Genomic DNA, 13,160 nt, shown 5'->3' with positions numbered 1-13,160 from the left:
CCTGTAAAGGACAGTAGCTGGAGACTGAGGATGACACAGAATGCTCCATCTTCTACTTGATTGTAGTTTATTACTGCAAAAAATAAAATGGAGGGAGTGTTTCCCTGAAGGTACAAATAAAAGGCATTACTTGTTGTCAGCAAGCAAAAAAAGAATCATCCACTATCAGGCTAAAACATACATTTTTAATTATGATGATTAGGTTATCAGTAGTTGACACAGTGAACTTACAGGACAAGCAACACAAAATTAAACTACCAGCACATTTCTGAAGTTGGAAAAGAAACTGAAACAAAACATTATTTGTTCTCTTCTCAAATGCCTTCCTTATGTTCCTCAGAACCCCAAGCAATTGCAGCTGTTGGGAGAACCAAAAGCCACTTTCACTGCTGCCAGTCACACTCCCAGACATCCTGAAGGAAACCCACAAGCCACAACTTCATCACTGAGGTTCTTCTGAGTTCAGCCATAACTTCAGCAAAATTTATAACAGAAAAGCATTTTCCTTTTAAAGAATCAGACTTCCAGGGTTCTCTTGCTTCCATTGTCTACCCTGGTCCTTCACTGGTATTTACTCTGATCAGCAGTGTCTTCCTTTTGGATAGAAGCCATGCAGATTTAAACTGTAACGGGCAAAAATGTAATTTACAGGACAAGCTTGGACAAAATAACACAGAAGAAATTTTTAAAAGTAGGGTACAAACTGGGATGTCCTGGAAAACACAGGAAGGACTGGGAATAGCTGAGGTTTCCCCCTACATTCCTCCTGGGACAGTCTGAGTACCCTGGAGGCCACTTCATGGTCAGGAAACGTGTGTGTGGTTGGGACACTGTGGCAGGATAGCAGAACTGAGACTCTGTGAGGCAAGAGAATGGTGCTGGACAAGATTTAGCTGATGGAGAAGTGCATGAAACAAATGCAGCACAAGGTAGCAGCTGCTGACTTTAGCCCAGCTCTGTTATCTCTGCAGCACATTATTCTCTCAGGTGACAGTAAGTATTAAATGTTACAGAGGGTGACACTCAAGTTGTGTAAAATATGGAGATCATCACAATAAAACTGTCTATAATTACAGAAAATAACCGCTCTTTGTAACTGATCCAGATGGAATTCAGATGGAACAGTTTAAGCAAAATAAATGCTTCTATTAGAAATTACTCACTAACTTCTATTTTAAGCCATTTTCAAATCAAAGTAATTGATGCTAATGATTTAAAATACAAGGGATATAAAAAGAGAATATGGCACAGTTGGGGCTGATTTCAGTTTTTTGATTTGTTTAAATGAACTGAAAATGTTTGCATTGATCTTTCAAAAGAATTTGAATAGGCCCCAAGAATCTTTTTAGAAGGATCTGAGTAGTTCATCCTGAATCCTTCAGTAGTGCCCTCATGATCCATGTTCAATACAGGGGAGTTATGTGACAGACACAGAAGACAGAACATCCTGGTAAGAAAGTGCATAAACCTGTATAATATACCCTGGATGCTCAAAGATTGTAATTTCAAATGTATTTACTTCAATTGGTGTGGGGCTTTCTGAAAAACAATGATTCTCTGATCTCTGCCAAATTACTTCAAGAGACTATCCACACCACATTTCTAAAAGAAACCTTGAGCTGAATTCTCCCTTTTATATCTGTTAACACAGTTTTTCCTACTCTAAACTTTCAGCTAAAATAAGATATCTAAAATACATGCTTTTTCTGGTGGATACAAGCCTTTGTCACATTTCCCCACAAACAAGTCAAAGAGAACAAAGAACTACTAAGATATTCAGCATAAACCGAAGTTCAGGAAATTCAGCCTCTGGCAAACCAAAGTAAATACAAAGCTCTTCTGTGGAGAATTTCCCATTGCAAATGCTCTGCTTACACACAGGTTTTTCAGGGTTAAACCAAAAGGGGTTTTTTTTCATGAGCTCTTTGCATTGTTTCAGCTTCTGTGGCATAATAGAGCCAAAGGAGTGATCTGAGATAATAAAGCTCCAGTCCAGCTACAGCTTTAACTGGCAGCACTAGTAATGTTCTGGCACCATCTGATGTTTTTTGTTTTGCTTGCCTGGGTATAATCTCTAGGCAGCCCTGCTTTGTTTAGTCAGTAAAACTAAAGAACAAAACCAGACTACTAAGGTCATATGCAGCTTGAAAAAAAAAATGTTATCTAAATTAACAAGCTAAATTTCAAAACCAGACTGTGCATTAGGTACCTTAAACTGGTAACCCCACGCATAAAAACACCACCAGGTGACCCCAAAGAGTATCAGTGTTCCAAGTCCTATTGGTGACAAACTACTGTACAATGTGACATGTGAAATGGGGAGACAATTCGAAATCTGGAATATTTCTTATTTCCTAAAACCAAACACACCACCTTTGAGTGATTCTTTATCACTAAAGGGATGATTTTCTATGAAATTTTGTTTAACTTAGTATAAAGTTGCAGTGTTGTGAGACTCTAAACCTACTTCAGCCCGACTATAAAGGCATTTAAATAGTAAAAGAATAAAAAAGGGCTATAAGGCAGAATGGGAAAAAAAAGTTACTAATGAATACACTAAAGACTGCACGATAAACACAAACCTCATGGTAAAAGCACTACTTCTGCTGCTTTATTGTTGATCCCCAGGAAGGAACACTTGGTATCCCTATGGGTCCTTTGAAGTTTTCATGTTAAAGCACAGCTCAAGTTCTGTGCTTATGTCAGAGGAGATCGGTGCCAAACCCATGCCTTGTGCTGAACAACAGATTTGCAACTGTCCGTAGCTCGTGGGGAATTCATTCCACATTCTTGGATGAGTCCACAGGAAAGCTGTGTCACACCAAAGCCTTAACTTCTAAAGGTCATCTCGAGTCGTGAATGGGTTTTAGACACTGCGGACGTGGAGCACTTTGAAGAGAAGCCCCCTCGGACTCTATTGTTAAACCACTTTGATTTAGCACTTAGGGCACTTTGGACATGCAAAAAGCCGAGAGGCAGAGGGACAACAGCGAGAGATGCTCCAAGCTTCCAAGCGGTGCCAAGCGTTTTAGAGAGGAACTAAAAGGTTCCAAAGTGCTTTAGGGGACAGGATGACGCCCTCCCGCCCTCACAGTCCGCAGCGCCAGCGCGCCGTGCCCCCAGCGCACCGCCTCACAGCCCTCCCTCGCGCCTCGCTCTCCGCCTTCCCGGGGCCCTGAGGAGAAGCCGCAGGGATGGAATCCCTCAGGCAGCGCCCTCAATCCCCGCATCCTAAACTTCCTCTCTCCGGACACCGGGGCCGCCCCCGCCGGGCCCCGCTCCCCTCACGGCCCCGCTCCCCTCACGGCGCCGCCCCGCTGCGCGCGCAAACGCCGCCCCCTGGGGCAGAGGAGCCCCGTGGCCCCGCCCCCTCGCTGCGTGCCCCGCCCCTCCCCGCCCGGCGGCCGCCGAGTCTCTTCCCCCGCTCCCCTCACCGAGCGCGCGGCGTGCGCGGCGGTGCCGGTCCGGTGCTAAGATGGCGTCTATCATGGAGGGCCCGCTGAGCAAATGGACCAATGTGATGAAGGGCTGGCAGTACCGCTGGTTCGTGCTGGACTACAACGCCGGGCTGCTCTCCTACTACACGGTGAGGGGCGGCGGGCGGGCCGGGCGGGCGAGGAGGCGCCGGGGACCGGCTGAGGCGCAGGGTGGGGGCGGGGAGGGGACTCGGGGCGTGCGGGCGCCCGGGCGGCCAATGGGGAAGGAGGAGGCGGCGGGAACGGCCAATGGAGGAGGAGGAGGCGGCGGGAGCAGCCAATGGGGCGGCGCTGCGGGAGATGGAGCGGCGGGGGCGAGCGGCGCTGTTGTTGTTGGCGGCGGGCGGCGCCGCCGGCGGGAGCGGCCGCGGGACCCGCCCGGGGTCTCCCGGCAGAGCCGGGGCCACGCTCCCTCCGCGGGCTGCCCGCGATCCCCCTGCCCCGGAGCCTCGCTCGGTACTGGCTGCGCCCTGCCGGGTCCCGCTGCCCCGGCGCTCCCCTCCCTGTCCAGCGGGATCCCGCTGTGGGGGCTCAGCCGAGCCGGCGGGCCGGGGCGGTGCCGCTTTCCCGGGGCCGTGTGCGCCCAGCCGCGCCCGGCGCTCCGTTCCCGCGGTCCCGCCGCGCTTGGCGGGCTCGGCTCGCTGCCGCCCGCAGCTGCTTCCCAGAGCCGGATCGACTTTCCCGTTTCTGTTCAGCACTTCCCACTTCCCGGCACGAACTTTTTAACTGCGCTGTCTTAAGAAACAGTGATGTTCTCCTTACTTTTTTTTTTTTTTTTTTTTTTTTTTTGCGTAACCCCTGGCAGATCCTGCCTTGCTGGCTTGTTCACCTTCCTTATTCGTATTTTTACGTAACTTACAAGTATTTTAATGGTATGAATTAATTTTTTTCAAGGATACACCCTCTGAAATCTGAAGGCTCGCTGGGTGAACTGCATCCATGCAGCAAAGTTTTCTTCTCTTGGAGCAATTAGTGTTACCAGGCTGAATAAAACACATACAAATTAAACCTGTAGTAAGTTGGAATAGATTTACAGCAAATCACTTGACATATCACATTGTCTGTGAAGCTTTGTTCATGCAGAAGTATTGCATATAAAATTTTTTCACTAAATCTGGATTTCCATCATGCTGGGAGAGGGATAAGGTTTTTACCACAGAACTGTCACAGCCTCTCAATTTTCTTTATGTTGATTCAAAATCTCTCACCTGGGATGTAGATGCAGAAATGGAAGTGCTTTTATAGTTGCTGTATAATGGCTCTTCAAATGTCAGCTGCTTGACAGAGATGAATTAGTCAGTGTGGTCTAAGTAGCAGTCCAAGGTGCAAAGTCATTTAATGCTCAGCTACAGAAATAGAAACGTTTACTGATGACTAGTGTGTATAATTATAATTCTGGATATTGCACTGACTTTCATCCCATGGTCTTCAGCTGTTTAATACAATTATATTATTTAATTATTTCCTATTTCCTACGCATACATTACACTATTTTGTATAATTTCACACCTCTCAAGAACCAATCTCACCATTGAGAAGGTGGCAGGACACTGCTTCAGCTTTAATGTTGAAGTATTAAGTCCTGACTGGTAGTTTATGAGGCTTGTAAACAACATGAATTTGAAACATTGGCAGGTTTGGGGGTTTTATTTCTATGGGGCAATGGCCTGTTGTGCTCTGCACAGGCAGCCTTGTGTTTGGAACAAACTGTGATCAGATGCTCAGCCCTGTGTGCTGTACTCCCTCTGAGCCAGTTCAGGCTGAAGCAGTGGAGTTGCCTCACACTGCCTGGCTTAATGAGGCTGGGCTGGTGTTTGAGCCTGAATCTGGCCCCTCCCAGGAGTGTAATGCATGGGTGGGGTGGGCTGGGGTGGTTTCAGCCCGGCTGTCTGGAAAGCAGATCTAGAAGTAGTTCTGTTGATAGAAGGGATTACAGATACCTGATCAGCTCATCATCTCTCCAGGCTCCTCAGCCCATTGCTATCCAGTAAGTTCTGCAGACAGGAGACACTTTCTCCAACAGATCCCACAGCCTGTTAACCTTTGACTGGGGAGGAAACTGCAGGCAAATAACTCCTGATGCAGCTGAACTTTCCATTAGAGCCTGAGCCACAAACTTCTTCCATAGGCATGTCCTTGCACTCTTGTACTTAGCCCTCCTTGGTAGTTACTTAAAATAGACTGCAGAAAAGCACCCTTAATGTGAACTAAACATTCAAACAGAATTAGTGTGCAATAGCACTGCACTCAGGGTGAAAAAAAATGATTGTGCTTTGTCTTTTGGTGGAATGAATGACTGTTGTTAATCTGAATATGTTTATACATACATCAGAAGCAAGTGAATTCAGTAAAATTCCATTTTTGGAGTAATTAGAACTTTAAAGGAGCAAGTCCAAAGATTTTACATCAAGTCAGAGTCAGGAAAAAAAGAAAAAAATGTAATAGTCACATTTATTTCTGTTTTCATTTGTGTGTTCCATCCTCTGTACTTGCATTGCAGTGAACAGTAGCAGTACTACTTGCATGTGTGAATGTGAGTCTTCTCACGTGTGTTTACAACGTGTTTGCAAAAGCCTTTTACCCAATTTGCCAAATTGTTGGCTTTCTTTTTTATACTTCTGTAGTCCAGGAGTTTTTTTTTTTTCCTCATTCAAAATTGAAATGTTCATCCTCAGTTTTGCTAATGTTGACTTATGTGTAAAGTTACTTATGAATTCTGTAATTTAGAGGGCATGATCTGAGCTTGTCATCCAAACATTCTTTTCACATGGTTTTTGCTTAAATGATTGTCTTGTGTCAGTAAATGGCCACTTTCCCCCCCCACCCCCCAAAACAAAATATTAATTAAATGACAATGTACCATTTTTTGCCATTTTGAATCAGTTTGACCAGTGGCTTGACAAATTATTTCTTTTTTCTCATCAATATTCGTTGATATGTGTTTCAATGTTTTCTCTTGAGGAAATAGCTTACATATAGAAGTTACTGAAGCATTGTGGGTTTTCAGTGTTGTTGGCTACACTGAAATATTTATCAGACAAGTCTTGAAGTGGCTCATTTCTGCCTTCTGCTGGTGCAGGAGCTGTAGAGTTGTTCCATGAGCTGGATTCCAGATGAAAAATAGCTTTGTGCTGGTTTATTTTTTCAGCTGAATTTGTTCTGTTGTTTGTTTTGTGCATGTCAGTGTAGAAACGTGTGTTGACATTATGCTGGGAAGAGAACATGAAGACAAAGAACTGGTCAAGGAGGAAGGGGGAGTCAAATGCAATTTGCTTTTTGTTTGTGTTTTCTGGCAGAAGTGCTGTCTTAAATACACATCAGCTATAGCCTTGATAACCCTTGGGAATCCTGTAGAAATAATCCAGAGAACCACTCAAGTTTGAAAATCTGATTTAAATTCTAGCTTTAAGTGTACTCTTTAAATAAATATTTAAATTGTATAATAAATTGAAAGCAGAACTGGCATAACTGTGCAAACAGTGCTTAAAACGGCACAAGATGAAGGTCACTTCCTTAAAGTATTTTAAAACTTCGTGGATATTTGACATTTGGTGGTATTGAAAGGATAACTATTCAAAATGTTGCAGGTTTAAAGAGCTGCCTTGCACAGCAAATGAGGGCTGCCAGAAAAAAATTGTTGTGTATGACAGCCCTGTATTGTGTGTTCCTGAAACCAAACTGGGGAGCCTCCCATCATCTTAATGGATTTTGCACCAGTGAGTGCCTAAAGAATGGATTTAAGTGCTGTTCTTTTGTTCATCATTCCATCAAACTAGTTTTAAAACCTTTGCTGGTAGACTGCTTTCCTGGAGCAAGAGCTGTGTGAAATCAGTTGTTAGGAAAAGTAGTTGTGGCAGTATAAAAGTGTCTTTCCCTCTCATGTATCTCACCTTTTTCAACATTATAAGTGGTTAGCAACTTGGTTGTATTGAAGAACTGCTTGTGGGTTGGAGGGACTCAAGTTTTGGAGCAGTTTTATGAATCTTTGGTGGTGAACTGAAGACAAACCTTACTGACTTGATTTGAAATGATGCCTCTGAAGCTGCAGTCATGGCTTGGTGGCCCCATGGTAGAGACTTCCAGTGGAACACTTCCAAATGCAATTTCTCAATCAGCTGCTATGTGCAAAAATGCCAAGAAAACAGGAAAAAAACACATCTGCTTTTTCACAAATGTTTCCTCTGAGGTCTCTATTTTCCATTCTCAGATGAAATGACACTTTTTTCTTACAATAACTTGATCTGTCACATGCCCTGAAAACAACTTAGTGAGTCTATTAAAAACAGACAAAACTGTGAGTGAACTTGTAATAATAAAAATAATTCTGAATTTATGGTCAAGGGATAAAAAATATTGTTGGTTATTATTCAACACTAAATTGAATTTTGTACATAGTTTAAACTTTGTGTCACAGATTTTGATACACTGAATAAACTGTTAAAGGATTATAATTTGAGTAGTTGACTCCTCTTTAGTAGTTAGGTTGAAGCTACAGGAGTTCAGTCTGTGCATTTTTGGGGAAGAGGCTGAATGGAGGGTTCCAGGACTGTGCTGTACCTTTTACACCTCAATCCAGTTAAGGCCTCACATACATTAATTTCTCATAGGATTCTCTAAAACAGTGTAATGCTTTTCTGTGCCAGGACCTATAAAACATTGCCTTACCTATTTAATATAATCCTGGTATCTGTTGGGGTTAGATGAGCCCCAGTGGTACCTCAGCTATTGCTGCAGTGTTTTATCTCCTGTTTTATGGCTGCACCCACAAAAGGTCCCAGCTTTAGCTGCACAAAAACCAGGGCTGTGAGATGCTGTCCCTGAGCTCAGGGAGCTTCTCTTCTGAGAATGGTGTGTGCCTTGCAAGGGAGCTGGAGGAATGGGAACAGCCTGTAAAGCTTCAAATTGCTGAGGTCTGTTTCTGCTTAAAAAATGAACATTGCCTTAGGATTTGATGAGAAAAATTACTATTATGGAAAGTGATCTAAATTTAAGCTTCTCAAGTAGATGTAGATAAATTGCAAAGATTTACTGTTTATAGATACAGCTTGTTCCAGGTTCGTCATCCCTAACAGGAAATAAATGTCCCAAGTGGTTTTGCTCATCTGTGTACTTATGTTAGGGATTTCCATGACAGCACTGAGTGAGTCAGAAATGCACCCCTTCAAGTTCTGTGCCCTTCTCTACAAGCAGAACTTGAGAACTTTTGGAGGCAGAGCAGTTGGGTTTTATTTGAAGCCTTAAACTTTGAATGCAACAGCTAAAACTGAAATAAAACAGTAGTACTTCTAGAGATTAAGGAGGGGATCTTTGGGGCTTGGGTTTAGATTTCAATTTTGTTTTGTTTTCTTTAAATAGGCCCAATCATTATTTTCATTTCTCTTAAGAAGTTGTGGATTACCTGAAATGCCTTATGTTAGATCAGTTCTGTATGTGATCAACTTCACTGTGTATATGTAAAAGAGAAACCAATAAAGGCCACATCTTTTTGGGAAATACCTGAATTCCCCCTGCAGTAATAGTCTATAGCTTTATTCATTTTTACAAATTTTTATTTGACTTGCAGCTGAAATGTATCTCATATTGCTGTCTGCTTATAACCTGTTCAAGTTATTTATCATCACAATCAGTACAGTGTGTATTGAAAGCTTATGGAAAATGTAATTTGGCTGGTTATAAAACTGAGCACTGGAAAAGATAGCTGCATATTAAAATTTTAAATATAAAAGGAAAGTAAAATGTGGCTTTTTTTACTAGCCATTTAGAGATGTCTTTCTGCTGTAGGAATTTTTGTTCAGTGAAATGGAACCATTCCTCAAAACAGTTATGGAATGGCTTTATTTTTAATAGGATGTATTGCATAACCTAATTTCAACCAAAGAATAATAAGGTGAAGCTGAAAGTATTTGAATTGTATTTTTATAAAATCTTAGTTGGGGAGGGGGTCAAATCTAAAATGTCAGCTGAATTGTGTTTTAAAATCTTATTTGGGGAGGGGGTCAAATCTAAAATATCAGCTGAATTGTATTTTAAAGTACTGTCCTGCAGCAGCAGTGGAGGTTTGCTGTCTGCCAGTGAGAGAATCCAGCACTGTGTGTGTGGGAGATGGCAGCCTGCTCTGGAGCTCAGGGAATTCAGACACTGCAATGATGGGTGCTTTATTGCACTCAGGTAGGATGAATTCAATGTAGTGCTTTCTTATAATTGGTGTTATCCAAGTAAAGCTCTGTCAGAAGATGGTGAAATTGTGGTATAGAGGCCCACACTCTGACCTGTTGTTTCTCTTGTGATTCTTCTTACAGATTAAGGACATTATAAGGTTTAAACTTAATTTCCATTCTATTAAAATGTGGTGGAGAAGAAAAAGGGAGGCTTTTACTGTATCTTGTGCAGCTGAGTTGTTGGTCAGTGGAAATGGAGTTGTTTGGATTCTACTCTCCCTTGCACTGGGATGAGCACTCAAATTTCCTACATGTTGCTGAGGGGTCTAAACCCAACCAAACCCAGTCTCTTCTGCTGCCTTTGCTTTTTGTCTGCTCTGGTTCTGTGCCTGTGCCCAGCACAGGGAGCTGGGAGGGCTTTGCCTGGCTCGTGGGATCAGACCTCATCAGGTCCCTGCAGCCGCTGCACTGTTGGAGCTTCAGTCCAGATATTTTCTTTCCTGCTTAGATTATGCCAATATTTCTTCCAGAAACCACCAGAGGGAGTGATAAGCTCTCAGAAGTCCTCCCATTTTAGGAGAACTCTCAAGGCAGTGAGTATAAAAAATAAAAGCATTCTCTAGTGAGCTATGTCCCAAATATACCAAATTTCTCATAGGAAATTGTTAGAGAAACTTTGTAACTAGATCCTCTCTTGGGTTTGAGGTTAAAAAAAAAAAAGACCAAAACAAAGCAGTGCTTCAAAAAGTCTTCCCTATGTGCTTTCTGTCTAAAAAGAAATTATGTATCTGTACGATACATTAGAGAGGCACTGCAGGTCTTGCATTTCACTTTGACCAGCTAACATATGCTGATGTGAAAACAAGCAGATTAATGCTCATGGCTTCTAACACTCAAAAGACAGCTCTGATAAATTGGAGCCTGAATTGAATGAGAGGTCAGCTTAAAACATTATTTGAAGCCCCAAGTGCTATGCCTTTACTTTTATCTTTAGTGAATAGGACTTGCTTGGGCCGCTTCATTCTTTCCTCCTATCTATATCTAAAACATGTTGAAGATGAAGAATAATTTGTTACTCTTAAGACTGACACTTCTTGTCCTGTCTTTTTTTTTCCATCAATGTCAGCAAGATTTTATTGTCTAATTGCTTCAATGAAAATAGGTCTGGTGATAATAACATCAATATGTTGTCTTGATGGAATTATTGATACACTGCTGCAAAGAACTGGGTATTTCAAAAGATACCAGCAAGATAATGTAATCATAAGACACAAGTGACAGTTGTTGTTTTCCTGACCTGAAAAAATGTAGTTTGAATATTTGGATGGCAAGAGAGAAGGGGTTTTATTTGACAGGACTACCTTTCAGATCAGGCTACAATAGCAAGTAATTTATCATTTAAGAACCAGGAAGTGTGTGTGTGGGTAGTCAAAACCAGACAACCAAGTATTCAGGATGACCTCAATATTTTCTTTTTCTTCTTTACCTTAAATAGTTTGTGTGTGCTACTTGAGCTTGCCACTATTGCCCAATAGCAATGGTTACTTGTCAGCTTTGCCTGAGACAGTGGTGGGAACAGCTGAAAGCTCAAGTGTCACAATTTCAAGCTGAAAGTGAGTTGACTGTTCAGAATTCCCTACTTAGGGGGGTGGGCTGGGGTTTGAAGCTTTTTTCCAATGCTTCAAACAGATAATAAATAAGAGATTGAGTAATTTTGCAAGGTAGGTTAATGTGCGTTTCAGCACTGGTTACAGACACAAAAATCCTGTTTTCTGATCTGGGTTCCTACAAACATTAATTTTTGAAACTGTGATAATGACAGTGGGCTGTACTAGCTAGGAAGTAGATTTACAAATATGTAATTTAAACATGAATTTTGTATCTGCCTAAAAGGGGTATAAATCACCAAAGTTTCTGACAGATACATAATTTCAATTGTGCAATTCTGCCTGCACAGCTGGATTTTGTTTTATGGACACTTTCCTGAGAATAGGAGAGAAAGGAGGAAGATGTGAGTCAGCATACTGCTGATTTTTAATTTTTCTCAAGTCCTTTCTTCTTCCTTACTTTTTGCTTTCTTTAGAGGTGTGGACTGCATCTCATAAGTATTTCTTGAAGGCATTTAGAAAATTTCTTGTAGTGTTATATTGTATTCTTGTTTTCAGAAGGATTTATTTTCCATACCATGGTGGTGGGAACGAACCTATTTTTAACAGAAATTGCATCTTGTTTAATCAGCCACTAAAACATGATGCAAAAATGCTTTATTCTTTTTCTGTTAGTTTGAATAACTTTCTTCTTACTATATTTGTTAACCCACTGATCTGTTGTTTTTTTTCTGTTTCAGTCAAAAGACAAAATGATGAGAGGCTCACGCCGAGGGTGTGTTAGACTCAGGGTAAGTGTTGTTTTATTCAGTACTTAATGACTTACTGTGTATAATATGTCCTAATGGAGGGAACTGCAAGGAGACTTTTGAGGTTTGGGCTCCATTCCTGACTCTGCAAAATGCTGAAATAGTGAAAGTATTTAAAGAAAGAAAACATTAGAGGTCGAGTGACATGCTGGGCTAATTACATTCTATAATTTATATATGGTATAAAAATATTGCACATTTTATATGATATATTAGAAGGCATTCTGTGGCAGAGTAAGATGGGTTAGTACCAGACACGATGAAAAATTTGCTGTTTGCAGTTCTCATTTCTGTGTGTGTGGAGGTCCATTTGTATATACACAGATACAGATGTGTATTTAGTTTTCTGTACCTACAGAAGTCATTGTGAAACTGCTTCCTTCTGTCCTGATTTCTTCTCTTACCATGTCCTCCATCCTGCTGGCTTGGACACTCCTTAGGCCTACCTGGGCTTGAGCTTAGTGAAAGGGAAGGGAGAACACTGCTGGCAAAGTTTTTAAATGTGGTGGGAAGGGGGTGTACAGACTGGGGAAAGAGAGGCAGAGGATGCAGAGTGGGAAAGCTGAGCATTGCCTGTTTGAGGCACTCTGGCATGGGACATTCTCCTCAACTGCTGCTGTTGCAGGTGGAAGTGGCAGTACTGAAGTGGGCTGACAGTGCTGTCATGTCTTTGCATGTGCCCAGTTTCTACCTCGTGGTCATGCTCATACCAAAACTGTTTCTTACACAAGTCCTTTTCCTATATTTTCCCCCTTTCTCATGGAATTTCTGGTTCTAGCATGCTGCAGTCTTGTGAAGAGCTGGAGCAAGTAGGGAGAAGGAGTGAGGAGAATGATGGATATGAATGGGAGCATTTTAAAAGTTGAAGTTAGAGAAGTCTAGAATAAAGTGATGAGTATTGAAGGAAAACTGTGCATTTCCCAGTTACTCCTTCCCTCTGTTGCTAGTCCTTTCCAGTCTTTCTGTGGGTACCTGTAGCCTTCTGAGACTCAGAGAATCCCCATTAACTTGGATTCCAGGTGACTCTTTGCACTTTGCCTTGCTTAATGTGTTCCTGTTTTAATTCAGAATTTCTTTAAGGGAAATCTATGCTCATGCCACTGTCTAGAA

General features: G+C 42.0%; 2 protein-coding genes across 7 annotated transcripts in view; one reads left to right on the top strand and one right to left on the bottom strand.

The window, feature by feature from the left end:
• Positions 1-3,496, bottom strand: part of EPS15 (epidermal growth factor receptor pathway substrate 15) — a 66,352-nt gene extending 62,856 nt beyond the window's left edge. For 2 of the 4 annotated variants that reach the window (XM_033067856.2, XM_033067855.2), the window contains exon 1: positions 2-73. Coding sequence is in view for 1 of the 4 variants with exons in the window: in XM_033067853.2 (XP_032923744.1) it covers positions 2-49 (48 nt within the window). In the remaining 3 variants the exon portion in view is untranslated. Of the gene's footprint in view, position 1; positions 74-3,434 lie in introns of those variants that run through there. The other 2 variants (XM_033067853.2, XM_033067852.2) reach the window with 2 other exon arrangements.
• OSBPL9 (oxysterol binding protein like 9) overlaps positions 3,435-13,160 on the top strand; it is a 56,385-nt gene continuing 46,659 nt past the window's right edge. For all 3 annotated transcript variants that reach the window (XR_004418732.2, XM_033067859.2, XM_033067857.2), the window contains exons 1-2: positions 3,435-3,586; positions 11,982-12,032. Coding sequence is in view for 2 of the 3 variants with exons in the window: in XM_033067859.2 (XP_032923750.1) it covers positions 3,476-3,586; positions 11,982-12,032 (162 nt within the window). In the remaining variant the exon portion in view is untranslated. The remainder of the gene's footprint in view (positions 3,587-11,981; positions 12,033-13,160) is intronic.

Source organism: Catharus ustulatus, chromosome 9, assembly GCF_009819885.2.
Source record: "Catharus ustulatus isolate bCatUst1 chromosome 9, bCatUst1.pri.v2, whole genome shotgun sequence".
In the NCBI taxonomy this organism is placed as follows: domain Eukaryota; kingdom Metazoa; phylum Chordata; class Aves; order Passeriformes; family Turdidae; genus Catharus; species Catharus ustulatus.
This window is presented reverse-complemented; position numbering and strand designations above follow the sequence as displayed.